General features: G+C 36.2%; 1 protein-coding gene across 9 annotated transcripts in view; it reads left to right on the forward strand.

Moving 5' to 3' along the window:
- Positions 1-16935, forward strand: part of RGS7 (regulator of G protein signaling 7) — a 516651-nt gene extending 499716 nt beyond the window's left edge. For all 9 annotated transcript variants that reach the window (XM_058701251.1, XM_058701254.1, XM_058701250.1 and 6 more), the window contains one exon: positions 16248-16935. Coding sequence is in view for 2 of the 9 variants with exons in the window: in XM_058701252.1 (XP_058557235.1) it covers positions 16248-16298 (51 nt within the window). In the remaining 7 variants the exon portion in view is untranslated. The remainder of the gene's footprint in view (positions 1-16247) is intronic.
- Positions 16936-17325: the final 390 nt, after the last annotated feature.

The following is a 17325-nucleotide window of genomic DNA, read 5'->3' on the forward strand; positions in this document are numbered from 1 at the left end:
GTTATTAGGACCTGGCACTGACCCCACATTTATTTTGTTCCCAAATTCTTTCTTTCTCCATTGATCACCTTGCTCCTTCATATACTTCCAACTGATAGAAGATCAGCCACCTGCCACTCCTCTCGAGTCTGAGTCCATTTCCAATTAGTATCTGTTTGTAGAAGTTTATTTACATGTTCTAACACAGTTACTCATAACCTGGCTTATAAAAATGGCATCACTGTTTTGTTTCACACAAGAATCAAAAATGTTTTGCTCGACAGTTCTTCCCAATACCATTAAAACTTCTGTTGGTTACCGAGACTAATAAACTCTTGCCAGCACGTTACAGAATAAACAGTTAACAGTTGCACAGCATTTTACAATGTTCCAAAGACACTCATTCTTTCTTGCTTGTTTTGTTGTCACTGTTGTTGACATATATGACAATCTGAGGAGGTGGTCAGGCAGGTGTCACCACCCTTTCATAGATGAGCAAATTAAGGAATAGCGAGGATAGATCACTTCACCAGTATCAATCAGTTGTTGAGAATTAAAGCCAAGACTGGAAGCAAAGTTTCCTGACTTTAAATTCACTCCTCTATAGATTACTTATTTTCTTTTCATTTTGCCCAACACCGGAGGGTTAAGAATTAAATTTGTGTAATACCTTCACCTTGCCCTTGTTGTTTCAAGGCATCTCATTTCCTGTGATTTACTTTTTTATTACTTTGTTTTCCTTGCCATCAGATAAGACCTTAAGGGTAAGGTCTTTCAAGGTTTGCTATGTTCTCTCATGCCTTTAAATGTTATTCTTACTACGTAGGCGTCATTCCCTTTGACAAAGTTCATGTGCTGTGCTAATTCTAACAGCTGTTTTCTTCCTCCATCACCATCACCAAATCTGACACCATTTCTCCAACCATTAAAGTCTCATGGCATCTGTCTGCCACACAAATCACAAGGAGAATGGATAGGAAATAAGGGGGGAGGGGTGGGAAACTGGGTAAGAGGATTGATCGTCCACACCTTCAACCACAACTCATATATCGAGTTCTGACTGTACTGCTTACCTCCTCTCCTTAGTTTGTGTGAAGGGGAAATTAAATCAGCCTGGCTCTGGGCTATAAAAGGAGAAATGAGAAATAGAGAATGTTCATGTTGAGCTCCCAGGAACTTGCCTAATCTAACCTCTTTTGGGGAGAAAGTTTACTCTATCTCAGTGAAGCCCAGTATCTGCAGAGCCTTTAAAAGAATTGGCAGAAGGGGCGCCTGAGTGGCTTAGTTGGTTAAGTGTCCAACTTCAGCCCAGGTCATGGTCTCGTGGTTTGTGAGTTCGAGCCCCACATCAGGCTCTGTGCTGACAGCTCAGAGCCTGGAGCCTGCTTCAGATTCTGTGTCTCCATCCCTCTCTCTCTGCTTTTCTCTCTCTCTCTCTCTCTCTCTCTCTCTCTCTCAAATCTAATAAATAAAAATTAAGAAAAATAAAAAAAAAGAATTGACAGAAAGGATATCATGACCATCTTGGCTGTCCCAACCCTATGGCCCCAGTACTTATGCTAGGCTTGGAAGCATTAGGCTTGGAAGGCATGCTCTGGAGATGGTCATAAATTACCAGAAGTTGTGAAAACTCTGTGAGAGAATTTTAACAAAAGCATTGAGTTGACTCTGAAATCAGTTAATCTTTTGGGATCAAATCTTTATGTAACACTATAATTGATTGGTATGCATACTAATAAGAACAAATGTAAATAAAATCCTGTAATTTCCTTGGAGTGTTAATAAGTGAGAAAGATAGAATACTTAGTTCTTTTAGAATGTTCTTTTTGTTCACATCTAATTAAATTTTTTACCTGAGCTCATTATGGAGATGCTGGTTAACACACCTCATGTAAATTTAATATACGCAACAAATGAGGTAAAAGAGCCCAGACCTGAAAGCTTGACATGTTAATATTTACATTTGAAACCTAATCCATGCTTTCATGCCATATGAATTTTTAGAAACTGCTGAACCCCTGCTTCTTTGCCTATAATCTCTCTAGCCAGGAGTAGCTTTAGTTAGCACTTTGCACAAACATATATAAATGAATATAAGTATTCTTTATATAAATACATAAATAAATGGGGTTATACATTGCATATGCTTTTGAAACATGCTTTATTTGCTTAAAATGCATCACAAATATCTTCCAGGTCTTTTCATATTCTTCTACATAATTTTACTTATTGTCTACACAAATTTCCTCCGAATAGATATACTTGAAATTTATTTTCCAGTCTTCTATTGATGGATATCTACATTGTTCCTTCTTTCTTTCTTCATATTGTAGATCAAAGTATGATAAATATCTGTCAAGTAAAATATTGGTTTTTTTTCTTATGGTCATAAAAATTTTAATTGCTTGGTTAAATAGAATGCAAAGTTATAAAAGATGTTTACTTATTTATTTTTCCTCCTCTCTTATCTTTACATTTTCCCTAACACGAGAGCACACACTAGATGAAAAAAATAACTGGTTGAAGAAGGCAGGAATCATACTTTGTATTCTTAATTTCAAAACTACTGTGTTACACATTAATAAAAAAATGGTTACCATTTGGTCCTCAGTCTATGAAGAATTGTAGTCACATTCTGGGGGTCTTTCACTGTTTTTTTCTAAGACACTGTCAAAGGCTCTAGGGATTGTTTCTAGTCATGGTTAAATGATTTTTAACTTGGTTTTTCATCAAATGTGAAATCCAGCATAAAATCTTCTCCACATACCCTAATAACCGCCAAGATTATACATTGAGACCATTCAGTCAATTCAGTATAATCCTATGAATAATACAGATTCCGGGCTTGGGAAACACAGCCCCAGACTAGCTGTGGGGCAATGCCAGGGGTAGGGCAATGCAGTGTGAAATCTATTCATGTGGACCTCCCAACTGCCCATTGGACTGGACATTGGTTCCATTTAGGATTAAGCCCTGGCACTTCTGGTCGAGTGCTCTAGATTTTCCTTTGGGCTTACAGGTACCTTAAGTGTAGATAAACTTTGTTAGAAAGGATCCTGTATAAACTTGTCACTTGTTCAGATTTGTTCACTATGAGTAATTCCAATAGAGAAAAATGACCTGGTAATCTAAGATCCACTCATACACTACATTTTTATCATTGTTTTTATATACTGTTTTACTAGTTCTGGATTATTCATTCACTTGGTATACATTAAGTTTTGACTATCCTATAGCCTGTCTTTGCTTTCATTTCCCTTGATACCAATTTCTACCACAATGTAGTAAAGACAAACCTTAGAGTATTCAGAATGGTCCTTCTCCAGATTGTGTTTTTACTAATGAAGTTGCATTACAGCAAAGGCTTCAAGGACTTAGTGAGACCCTTGATTTACATAAGCATCCCTCATAATGAAGCAGATTCTGCTTCAGATAAACATCCATCACGATATACCATAGATTAGGGAAGGTTTTTATTTATTTTATATCTGTACACCTGTGAATGCATACTAATGCATACTAATCTGAAGGAGAACTTTGTGCATATTCTTTTCTGGTAGAGATTCTTTGCTTGAGATTACAGGTATATTCATAGAGATCTCTATGTTAGAAAATTCCTAGAGCATCTTAGGTAAATATAATTTATAAACTGGTTGTTGGGGTTTCCCACCATAGATATTACCAGTAAATACCTAAAATCTATCTGCTAAAGGATGAAACATTTTCTCCTCTTTCTTCTCTTCTGGACCTGAAACTATCTCATTTATCATTTTGTTGTTGGCATATATGGCTATCTATCTTGTTTTACTGAAACTGTTTGTGGTATAACTTGCCTAAGAAAGCAATTTCAGGTTCCCTGCAGCATGTGGTAAATTGATTGGTGTGAAATGTAGCTGATTTCATTTGGACAGCATATCTTTATGTTCCCCTAGTAATATCATTAGTTCTTAAATTGCCATTCAAGTTTTATAAGCTGTGGATTGTACGGTGGTTTTGGTCAGGGAGCATCCAATGCAACCCTGGGGGTTCCCAAGGAATGTTGTTTTTTTTTTAATATGTATTTTTAATGTTTATCTTTGAGAGGGAGAGAGAGCATAAGCATGGGAGGGGCATAGAAAGAGGGAGACACAGAACCTGAAGCAGTCTCCAGGCTCTGAGCTGTCAGCACAGAGCCCGATGAAGGGCTTGAACTCACAAACCATGAGATCGTGACCTAAGCTGAAGTTGGATGGTTAACAGACTAAGCTACCCAGGTGCCCCCTAAGGAATGGTTTGAGGCTGCTGAGTAGACAGTCCCCAGTGGGAAACTTCCCCATTCCTAGTACATATCCCAGAGGCAGAAGTTTAATAGCATTTCCCAAAGTGCTGTTCTAATATACGGGAAGCCTTGGGTTAACACCAGTAGTTACAAGGTCCCAGTTTCCTGTTTAATTGGAAACCACTCTGGGGACTCTGCATAACAAGTTTATAACCCAATAGTACTCATGTATCCAAGCACTATTGGATTCTTTTATCCAACAGCAACAGCAACAAAAACAGTAATTGACCACCTACTGTGGGTCAGACACTTTGCTCCCTATCTTAGAGTACATAGATAATAAGAAATAGCTACTACTGTTAGGAAGCTTACAGTTTATAACAACAGATATTAACAGAAGTAACTACTTTTGGGATGCCACTAATGTGTACCTAAGTTGGTTCATTCTTCTCAGGAAAGTTAACTGTTCAATGAACAGAACGAAATTCCTACTAGCTTCCCACTAGCTTACTTCATATAAATCATGCTTAAAGCAGCACAGAGTAGGCAGGGAGAAGAGTTAAGTAAGGCCTAAGCAAGAGACCTGCCTACTGGATAGTTGGGGGAGCTGGCCCTGAAGGGGAGAGAACAAAAGCAGAACTGGAAAAAGTGTCTGAGCACTTGATAAACGCAGCTGTGTCACAGGCAGGGACTGCCATGAAGTCTCCAGTTAGAGGAGCATAGTACAAAAGAAGGTCATCAAGGAGACACCTTGTACTCTGGATCCACACACTAAGCCATCTTCACCTCTGCTGAAGATGTGGGTGGAGGGCAAGTTAGGAGAACCTAGAGACAGGAGGACATGTTTGCAGGATTAGCAGCTACTATATTAATCCACACCTGAAGATAACAAGAACTGGGCCAGTAAAATAGAAAAAGTATAGGTGGGAGTGTAGAACTTTTAACACCAGTAAGTGTACATATAGGCTAAAACATTTTGAACCAAGTTTGTTGGAAGAGTTGATAGAAAAATAAACTTCAAACTATCAACTAGGAATTGTAAAAGTTACATAAGAAGTAATTTTACATTATCACTTTGATTTTATTTGAAGATATGTAAAATTGAAAATTACTCAACTATATCTGAATCTTACATCAAGTCGCAGAATTTAGCTGAGTAACGCAAGAGAATATGGAATGTTCCAGTGTGCTTACGTACTCAGCCTTACAATGTTTGGCAAAGGAGTTGCAGATAATCAACTGAATCTCTGTATCAGTCTGAATTACCTCATTGAGTTAAATAGAATTTAAGAGAATTACATAGAGTTAAATACAAGTTCATCAATGGTCTAAAGGCAGCATGTTTACATATTCTTTTCAGAAATTTGTTTTATGTAGCTAGGAAAATAAAAATGGAGCTTAACTTGATAAAGATTGGTTTTGTTATGATGTCTAAATTTAATTTCCGCTAAAAGTAGATTCATATGTTAATTATTTCTAGATATGAGGTCTTACTAGGCAACCCTATATCATCACCAAGCCATCTATTTCTCATTTTTTCTTACCCATTCTAAAGCCACATGCACCATTGCTGTGTGCTCATCAGCACCATTTTTATACTGATGACCAGCCATGCTGGTCAAAAAAAAAAAAGATTTTTACTTTTCTATAACTTTTGCTAGGACTTCAAGGCAATACAACTAAAATAGGCAATTTAAAATTAAAAAATAGACATCTTTATATAGATTGCATACATGTTTATTGACCTAGATATGTTATGTTCAATCCTACAGTCACCCTGTTACATTTTCTTAGGCACCTCCAGATACCCTCCAGCAAGCCCAGGCTGGGCAAAATCCCCTATCTCCTGCATTATGCGTCACATTTTGATGGCTGTTTTCTTTTCGTTGTTGTTTTTGAGTGGCTAGGATCTACGAGTAATAAGAGCAAACATTGGACAACTCCAAATACAATGCTTATACCTATAATTTCAACCAGAAAAGACCATTATTAAGATAGACTTGTGGTATTGAAAATTTAAAACACCATTTCTAAACTCTACTGACTATTGTTTCTGGAAAAGAAAATTTCTGCTATTATTTTTATTTTTTTTTATTTATTTATTTATTTATTTTTTGGTTTATGAAGTCATTTTGATTTAGTTGCTTTGATATTAAAGATTTTTTCCCTTCTATTTCATCAGGAACAGAAAAATTACCCAGTAGACATGGCTGAATCACAAAAGGGGATAACAAACACCTATTATCAAGGGTATTCACTTGACACATGCTTATTAATATCTAAGAGGAACATATTTCTCATAAAACTAGTAAAAGATATTGGGAAGTCTTTAACTTTTCTAATTATAAAAGTTAAGTCCTCAAGGTACTTTGAGGAGATACTGAATTTTTTAAGCCTCTGAATTGAAAAGGAATTTAGAGGCTTCAATTTCCCCAGGTTCAGTGGCCAGCACATTGCATCAATGTCTTCCGTGGGTGCAGTCACAAGTAGGCATCTAGCATTCCCTGGCTCGTAAGTTCCAGAGATGTGGTACTCTTGGAGGACACAGGAAGTCCATGCCACATATTAGAAATTCATTTCTTATTTTCAGCATAATCTACTTTTCTGTAGCTTCCATGTAATCTCCCTAGTTCTGTCTCTGGAACTGGACAGAATAAAATAAACATTTATCTAGATCTTGACAGCTGTCAGATTTCTTGAAGGCGTGATTACATAAACTCCTTTCAAATGTTCTTTTTATTTTCTTTAGCTAAAATTTCAAATTTGCTGTTTTTCTGTGCAGTTCAACTACCCATATCCCATAATCTCAAAATCACTGGGGCTTGGAAAATACAGATTTCATTACCTCATACAAGATAAACTGAGTCAGAGGCCTTCTCTCTCTCCTTTTGCCCCTCCACCCCCCATTTACATTTTGTTACAAACATGTCAGAACAATAACGTTTAAGAACTGTTATCTAGGTAGAAGCATTCCTACCTGACCTCTTCTTACCAGAGATCCATGGTTCTCATATTTGGCTGCAGCGGAAACACCTGATGAGACAGATTGCTAAATCTCGCCTCTCATAAGGTCTGATTAGCAGTTTTCTGCTGAGATCCAAGAATTTTCATTTTTATTTTCTTTTAATTTTTAAAAAAATATTTTTATTTATTTTTGAAGGAGAGAGAGACCGAGTGTGAGCAGGGGAGGAGCAGAGAGAGAGGGAGACATAGAATTTGAAGCAGGCTCCAGGCTCCAAGCCATCATCCCAGAGCCGGACACGGGGCTCGAACTCACGAACTGGGAGATCATGACCTGAGCCTAAGTCGGACTCTTAGCCAACTGAGCCACCCAGGCGCCCCAAGAATTTTCATTTTTAATTAAGTCTTAAGTGATACTGCTCCTATTGGCTTTGAGACCACGCTCTGAAAACCAATGCTGTAGACTAATGGACGCTCTCTCCCAACTGGTAGATGCCAAGGGCACAACAAATGTCACAGCTAAGAGGCAACCCTCCAGTTGTGCCCACAGAGTTCGGCAACTACCAGTTGAATTATGTGGTTAACAGTCAATTATCTTTGTTGCCATGTTCATTTCATTAAGTCCTCAAGGTACTTTGAGGAGATACTGAATTTTTTAAGCCTCTGAATTGCAAAGGAATTTAGAGGCTTCAATTTCCCCAGGTTCAGTGGCCAGCATATCTGAATTGATACTAATTACATAACTAAATATATCAGCTTCTGAAATTTGAGTATGAAAAAGAAAGATGTTTCTATGAAAACTAAGCTGGATACTTAATGGGACTCAATATAGTAAAGATGCCTTAAATTGCTATTAAATTCAATCTGAGTAAGACTTTTTTGCATTTTTATGCATCATAAAAATGTATTTCTAATGTTTTCTCATGTAATAGCATGAGAGCAATAGTCTCATGTTCTTTCATCATCTTGTTTGCTTACCTCAAACATTTGCTCCAGTCAGCAGTCCTCCAAAATGGTAACTGAATACAGTACTAGAGACATAACCTAACCAGCACAGATTGGGGATATTGTCTTCCCAATAGGAAAAAAAAATAGAGGGTCACCTGAGTGGCTTAGTCAGTTAAACATCTGACTCTTGATTTCAGCTTAGGTCATGGTCTCACGGTTGGTGAGATCAAGCCCCACACTGGACTCCATGCTGACAGCACAGAACCTGACTGGGAGTCTCTCCTCTCTCTCTCTCTCTCTCTCTCTCTCTCTCCCTCCCTGTGCCCCTCCCCCATGCACACATGTGCATGCATGCTCTCTCTGACTCTCAAAATAAATAAACTTTAAAATAAAAACAGAAAAGAAAAAGAAAGAAGAAAAACCTGACATGTAACTTACAAACCAGCCTGAAAACTGCACCAGCTTCCCTCCCCTCCCCCTGGTTCCCAATCACCACAGCCATGTCAAAATGTAGAGTCATTTGGGGCTTAAACTTAAAAAAAATTTCTCATCAGTTCAGAGTACGTCTCCTCAATCTTGCTAGGTTTTTGGTGAGTGGTTTATTTTAATCTAAATTTGGCTTTGTATCCTTCTTTTCATTAAACTTTATCTTGTAAGTTATAGCTTTATATAAGTTTTTAAAGTATCTCTTAGTTACCCAGCCTTTTAACCAAGATTACCAAATTTGCATATGCATATATTTTATCAGAACTACATCAGTTTAATGGTGAAAATAACTGTTTAAAAGACCATAGAGAACAGAGAGGAAGACAGAGTTCCACTACTCCAATAATTAGCACACCTTGAAGATAGTGTTTTGTTTAATTACAAACTTCATTGACCCTTCTGTATCTTGGCCACAGAGATACCACAAAAGACTGCTACATGACTTACTCCACAAACCTTTGTTAAAGCAACCAACCTCCTATCCTCAAGTCTGCTAAACCCTTTTTATTTATTATTATTTTTTTTAATGTTTGTTTATTTATTTTTAAATATATGAAATTTATTGTCAAATTGGTTTCCATACAATGTTTATTTATTTTTGAGAGACAGTGAGAGAGAGCACACACACAAGCGGGGGAGGGGCTGAGAAAGAAAGAGTCACAGAATCTGAAGCAGGATCCAGGCTGTCAGCACGGAGCCCAATGCAGGGCTCGAACTCACAGACCGCGAGATCATGACCCGAGCCGAAGTCGGCCGCCCAACCGACTGAGCCACCCAGGCGCCCCAGACTTGAACAGTTTTAAAAGAATACAAATAGTCAATAAATATGACAAAACAGAAAGAAAATCTCTCTTCATTAATAGTCAAGTAAAATTTTAAAAACAACAAAATAACCTTTTCCTCCAAATAGGTTATTTTTTTAAATGATAATATCTAGTGGGGTGCCTGGGTGGCTCAGTCAGTTAAGGGACCAACTTCTGCTCAGGTGATGATCTCATGGTCCTTGAGTTGAAGCTCCACGTCAGGCTCTGTGCTGACAACTCAGAGCCTGGAGCCTGCTTTGGATTCTGTGTTTCCCTCTCTTCACCCCTCCCCTGATCATGCTCTGTCTCTCTCTCTCAAAAATAAATAAACATAAAAAAATTTTTTTTAATTCTAAAATGATAATATCTAGTGTTAGAAAGGGAGTAAGTAAACCAGTGTTTTCATACACAGTTAATAGGAATACAAATTGCTAAACACTTTTTTTGAACAGAACTTTACAGAATATGTCAAAAGTTTCAAAATTATTTCACTTTCAATCAGTAATTCAACTTCTAATAATTTAATTCTGAGAAAACCCAGCTGTTCACACATATACAAGAATATTCATTGTACCATATAACTGCCAATCAAAAACACAACCTTCATGTACAACAATTGTGAATTTCTTACATACATTAAGGTATATCTACCTAATGGAATATTATACAACTATTGAAAATTATATTTCAGAACAGTGGCTTTCATCTTTTTTTGTATTGTCACCCACATTTGACATAATAATTAATATGTATTTGTGTGTGTGTATATTGTATTACTGTATAATCTGCTTGTGTGTGTTTATATGTGTGTAGAACTAAAATAATATTTCAGAAACAGTACATCCCCTTATGATGTGTGATGCACTTTGATACATGCTGATATTAAATTTTTTTCTTAATGTTGGTAGCATCTGTCTAAATTGATTTCCTTTTTCACTAATGCAATGAATTTGAAATTATTTTACAAAAAAAAAACATGTAACATGAATAATATGTATGTTACTCATAATAAGCCAATGCTATGCACAAAATGGCTTGTAAATTTCAGTTTTTTGTAAAAACACAAAATTTAAAAAATTCATACAACATAGAAGGATATATTAGTATGTAAATAACTGTATTTAAGTAATGTTTATTTCTTATTTATATTTTTCTATGTTTCCCTCATTTTTCTAATGGATATATACCACTTTTATTTTAGGAAAATATTTTAAACTAAGAAAATGAAAGTATTTGGTGTTACTTGTTCTTTCTCAATATGCACAGGAAGCTAGTAATCTACACTTAAATGTAAATGTGTTCACAAACCCTCTCTTTTTAGTATAATGATAGAATTTTTTCCAGTGCTCAACATCACATATACCATCCCCCAAACTAGCTACCGAGTCCTTCTTTTCCTTCCTTCCTTCTTTTCTTCCTTCCTCTCAACAATTTGATTACATCTTTAACTTTTTTAAAGTTAAATTTTTAACTTTCTAGGAACTGACACTCCCCATAGTTTTGCTAAAATTATTCACATGTTCAGTAAACTCACCTGCAAGTTTACCCAGGAGAATTGGTTTCATTTTAAGCAGGGAAGAGCTTTCCAAACACGTAGTCTAGCTTCAATTCCTTCTTAACACCTTTTCGATTAATTTCCTTGATAGGAGCACCCAGGGCAAAATAAGAGTTAAAAAGACCCAGATTCTGTCATTTAATTAGTCAATATTTAGGGTATGACTAGAGTGTTTCCCATTTTTCACTCTACTGTGCCTCTCCTCCCCCAAGTCAAAATTTACTTAGCCCAAGACATTTGAATCTCATTTCCCTGGTTTCAGGAAGTTCAGTCTTAAAATATGACTTCAGCCAAGGATCTCAACTCATGCAAAGAATCAAGTATGTATTTGAGGACTTCTATAATGTTAATGTTGTTTAACAGCTATTGATTTTTTCACCAAACCAATCGACTTAATGAATTATACAAAACAGCTTGTAAATACACTAGCTCTGATTCTATGGGCAAGAAAGCCAAGAGAGGGAATTAGCAGAGCAGTTTAGGGGGCCAGTTAGAAGAGTCTAGCAAAGACATTGATAAGGTTGTCTTTGAAGAGTGGATGGGATCTGAACAGGTAGATGCAAGGATAGTGGCCCAAGCTGATAGAGATAAAATGAACCATATTGTGGAGTGATGATAGGCAGTTTGAAAGGCCAGGGTAGCCATGTTATGAAGTATTTGGGAATTCAGGCAAAGACATTTGTACTTCTAAGTGAAACAAGGGCATTTTTCAACATGAGAGTAAAAAACCAAACAGCATCCTTGAGTTCAGTGTTTCTAATTGCACACCCCGTCTCTGGCCCAGCAGTATCACATCATCACCAAGCAGTCAGCTCCTTATCACATAGGGGTGGGGCTGGCCTCTGTGAGACAACTGGGTCACATACACCAACAGGCACTCAATGGGAAGACTTGCATTTTCTTGTTCTCAATCCCTCAATATGACCTCTGGAGCCTACAAGACATTCTAGAATGTACTCCAGGGTCTAGAGCAACACTTAGGAGACAGTAGGATGCAATGACAGGAAACATACAAGTTGGAATGGTAAGGGAATGCGTGAGTTAAGAGGTTAACTATTTTTTTAATCCAAAAGATGCTAATAATCCCCTACTTTTCTCTTTAAGCTCTTTCATGGCTGTCTTCTAAACTTCTATCCCTTCATTTCTCCTTGGTCTGTTGAGTGTCCTATCATCTGAGAAAGACTGCTGTGTGTTTTTACAATAGTCATAAAACAAGTGGCTTAGTCACCCAAGCATATGTAGCTTCTCTGCACTCCCTTTATGGATTAGTGTCTGCAGGAAAGGAGTATGGAGAGTTACCTCCATCTCCATAGTGTCTCAGGCTCTCAGAGAAGAATTAAGAGCCTGGCTTTCGTATTCATGTCTACTGATTCACAGTTCCTTATTGTCAACTTTGTGTTACTACTTTGAGACCAAGAAAGATTTTTAAAATCATGTAAAATTCTTAAATATTGTTAGTTACTTTAGAAGAGCTAAGAACAAACACATAGGTTGCTTGTTTTGTTTTGGGGTATGGGGCATATTTTCCTAACTATAACAAAATCTCTACGCAGCATTTAAGATAAGGAGGAATTGATTTGATGGAGGTGAGGTTTTACTGTGAGACGCCAGAAAACTCTCCTTGTTTATATGAATTTTTGTGACAACTATATTGTTTGTAGATTAGGTAGATACAGTATTCACCTAGATGCCAGCAAAATCTGAGGTGTATTTTGTCCTGAAACTGATTATGTGCTGCTTTTTTTTCCCCACTAACTAAATATTACAAAATCTCATAGGATTTTGAATTTTTGTTTTGTTTTGTTCTGAGTTTCTGTCTTTGTCTTTCCTATGGATTGCTGTTTCCAATGTAATCCTTATTCTTTAGAATCTTATCAGAAAGGGATAAGTGACACAACACATATGTAGTCATTTGGTTAAAAATAAATGTTATTCATACAGAATTCAATTGTAAGCAATTTGGTAAAAATTGCAATTGTTTGGGGTTTTTTAGCCCTCAGTTCCCAGTATTAAGATTTTAGAACTTAGTTATAAAAATTTCTCAGATTCTCCAACTTGAAAAAATTATGAAAAGATAATTGGCAAGGGCTGATTCCATACAGCCTCCAAGGAACTGCACTGGAAAGGATTTTTACAAAACAGCAGATGCATAAATACATCCTTTCTTACCTACAAGAAAGGATCAGTGTTATTTTTAATTTAAGTTTTCCAATAGAATGATTAACTATATTTCCTTCTGCATTAGAATAGTGCCTATCTTTTTTTTTTTTTTTTTCCAGTGTGTGAACAAGGCAGGATTTGAACAGGGTTTACCAACAGATTCAAATCAGATCTTCAAATCTGCATGACTCCTTGCGCACCCATGTTGTTTACTTTGACCCCAGACTGGGGAATTTAATTTTTTTTTTTTAAATGTTGTACCCAGATTTGCCTTTTAGTTGTCTCAGTGCACAAAATGAATATCCTTATTACATTAAGTTCATATCAAACAAAGTGTTTCATCATGTGATTGTTTCCCATTTCTGTTCATCTGTTTTGCTATTATCACAAACTTCCAGATTGACTGTAGGCCTGTACTTTTCTATGGGGCTCCATGAATGAGTGTTTTTTTTGTTGTTGTTGTTTTGTTTTTTTTAATATATGAAATTTATTGTCAAATTGGTTTCCATACAACACCCAGTGCTCATCCCAAAAGATGCCCTCTTCAATACCCATCACCTACCCTCTCCTCCCTCGCACCCCCCTTAAACCTTCAGTTTGTTCTCAGTTTGTAACAGTCTCTTATGCTTTGGCTCTCTCCCACTCTAACCTCTTTTTTTTTTTTTTTCCTTCCCCTCCCCCATGGGTTTCTGTTAAGTTTCTCAGGATCCACATAGGAGTGAAACCATATGGTATCTGTCTTTCTCTGTATGGCTTATTTCACTTAGCATCACACTCTCCAGTTCATCCACGTTGCTACAAAAGGCCATATTTCATTCTTTCTCTGAATGAGTGTTTTGTAATGATCTCCTAGGACAATAGCCTTTCAAGCTAATGTCGTACCTCACTCCCTTTTTAGTGAAGCCCATACCATCCCAAGTACTAAGAGCTTCAAGGATGTTTCAAAAATCTGGAGAAAGAGAGCCACGTTAATATTTATTAGATTTTTTTCAAAGATAACCGTAGTTTTCATAGTCCAAATAAAAAATGATTCTATGAGTTCCAAATGAATTTCTTTCAGTGTTACTATTTCATTCTTCTTCCCAGTAGTTTTTAACAAATCACACTAATCAGTAGTTTGAAAAGTAACAATTTTACATTAGCATCTTTCCCCTCCTCTACTGCCGTGCAAGCTTTCAGTCTTATGCCTCAATAAATATAACATTTTCTTCATCCCACAAATGACATTAGAGATAGTAAGCAGTTTTAAAAAATATATTGTTCAGCCTCAGAATAAATATATATATATATATATATATATATATATATATATATATAAACTCATGTACACACTTATAGTAACAGCACAAGAATTGAATATAGTAGTAAATGTAGGAAATAGTTGTGGTCTTCAAGTATAGAAGGGTAGCTTTGAGATTCCAAAATTATTTGATCAATTTGCCCGGGTTTGGAAAAGCAGTAAAACTTTAGATTCCAATTCATTAGCAACTCTATGCCCTTCTTAGAGTCAGAATAGTGACTTTGGTCTCCGTGTCCTAATTAGAAAACCTATAACAATAAAAACAATGACAGCAATAATATAGTGAGGTAATAGCCAACATGAACTTAGTACATAGAATATTCCAAAACTAGTTTTAGGCAATTTAGCTTCATTATTCTTCAGAAGAAAGCTTTTAAGTAGGTACTGTGATTATCCCCATTTTATGGGTAAGAAAACAAGCACAGAAGTGGAGACAAAAAGAGCAAACATTTTGTTTATAAGGCCAATATATAACGTAAAGTAAGGTGTCTTGTTAACAAACTTTTTCTTTTATTTATTTTCCTCCAATAAAGTGACTAAAGCATAGCCAGTGAGAAATTATCTTCTACTATTAGTTGCTGAAAGCTAAGTTTTGATCCCTTTTCCCCGATTAAAAAGAAACGGTGCTTGGTTTTAATTGCTGCTGTTCATGTCATCCTCAAGACCCTTATCAGTTACTGTGAAGCGTGTAAAGAAAGCTTGATTTTGAAATCATTGATCATATCTTAAGCATATTGCTTTTTTTCTCCGAAATATGGCCATGAGTGATGATTTGTCTCCCAACAGCAGACCACTTTTTATCAAAATCTGATCCATATTAGTAGTAAATCAAGACTATTATTATGAGTAATTTATTACTAAAATATTATATTTCTCAAAAAATCTTTTGTCTTTCCATTATTATTTTATCCTCTGAGAAATATAAATTTCCTTCAATAAGTGGACCATCTTATTTTCATTACTAGTACATATAAAATGAAACATGAAACAGAAACTATCAGTTGACAATCTGTTACTTTGATCAGAAATTTAAATTTTTTTATCTCTCTAGAGTACTAGTATCAACAGGGACAGTGTTGGCTTTCAAGATTTCAAAAAAAATGAATATGTACTCTAGGCATTAACACATATGTGGAATCAGAATATATGGGATTTTTCTGAGGTTGGGGTTGGAGGAAATTGGGTGGAAAAGGATAAGAAGATGTCTATGGTTTGAAGTCAGAAGCAAATACACTTTTATCTGTAGATGTATAATTGGCACTTTTTTCTCCATTATCACATAGGATGGGGGACAGACTCAATGTGAGTTTCTACCACCTTCAAAAAAATGAATTTTATTTAATTAAGTCATACACTCTGCATATCTAGATATTTATAAACATGACACTAATTCCAGCAATTGAACAAGAATGCATTCACATTGCTATCTTTCAGAGCAGTTTACTAAGGTTTGTTGTAACATGTTTAGAACCAGTTGCAAATCTAGGTGTTGCATCATTGCTAAGCCTTGATGAAACGTTTATGAACATGTTTTATTATTTGCTAATCTGTGCTGTGAACCCATCAGTCTGTTTGCAGTGGGGAGGAAGTGGGTAGAGGGGTGGGAGGGTAGAAGAGGGGTGGATCATTTTGTTTGATGTGTTGGTGGAGGGAGGAAGGAAGTTGAACTAAGGTGTATCTAAAGGGTTCCATTTTGACCCTTGCACTAAAATCAACTGCAGTAAATAAATGTTACTCCTAATCGGGTTTTCAGTGATCATACTCTTTTTTTCCCCCTTGTTTTATATTTTTTCTCAGGGGAAATCTCTCACGTCAAAGAGGTTAACAAGCCTCGTTCAGTCCTACTAAAAGGATCATCTTGTAGCATGGAAGCAGACTGGAGTCATTGCATATACTTTGTAGCTCTTTGTTGTTACCTGGAGCAGAGGACATTAGGCCAAGATGTTGCATGAGCAAAGGACCTGAATTGTTCTCTCTTTGTGTACATTCAGGCATTGCCATTCCAAGGGATTCTACCGTCTCAATGCCTCCACTGCGAAATGTTGTCTGCTTACTTTCTCCTTGTACTAAGCTGGATCTGTGTCCTTTCCTTTTTAACAAGTTCAAGTGGAGTAAACCTTTTTTTTTTTTTTCTTTCTCTTAAAGCTTCTGCTAGACACACAGTTCACTGAAAATTCACTCAGTCAAAAACTGGAAGAATTGTAAAAGAAAAAAAGCATATATCAATAAGTATACATATGGCTTCACGTTTATTAACCAATAAGTTAGCACAGAAAGTTTCATTTCACCAATGTGTTCACAGTCAGAAACAAGCTTTGTCTTTGTTGTCTATACATTCTCAGTTAATGTTTCTTGCATTTATTTTTATACCATATTTAAATAAGAAACACCTTTTACTCCAAATGTATTAAAGTTGATCCCTTCTCTGTAAATTTGTGTATGTTTATATTGTTGTTTTATCTTTCATTAAAAGATGCAGAATCTCCTTGTTTTTGTAATTTTGACTTCCACACGCTGATAAAGAAAATGCTGAAAAACATCCATAAATGTAGACTTGCAATTTAAGCTATCACCCTGCAAGTTTATTTTAGGGCTTTAAGGCAACCCTGGATGGTACAGGAGTCAGGAGCTGACTGAAAGTGTTTCATCTGGGGGCTAGGCCAGGACTGGGTAGATTCTTTTTCTCTCCTGCAGGAGCAACACAAACTGGCCTTTCACATTTTCAGAGCAATTTACCAGCCCTTTCAGCCTCATTATGAATACACATCTCTATGTTTGGCTAATGGCTAATGGGAATTAGGTTTGAGTGTGACTTCCCAACTCAGAAACTGGTATTTTTCTTTCAAGTATAATTCTAAAAATGCCTTAAGTCAGT

Source organism: Neofelis nebulosa, chromosome 15 (assembly GCF_028018385.1).
Source record: "Neofelis nebulosa isolate mNeoNeb1 chromosome 15, mNeoNeb1.pri, whole genome shotgun sequence".
NCBI classification, from domain to species: domain Eukaryota; kingdom Metazoa; phylum Chordata; class Mammalia; order Carnivora; family Felidae; genus Neofelis; species Neofelis nebulosa.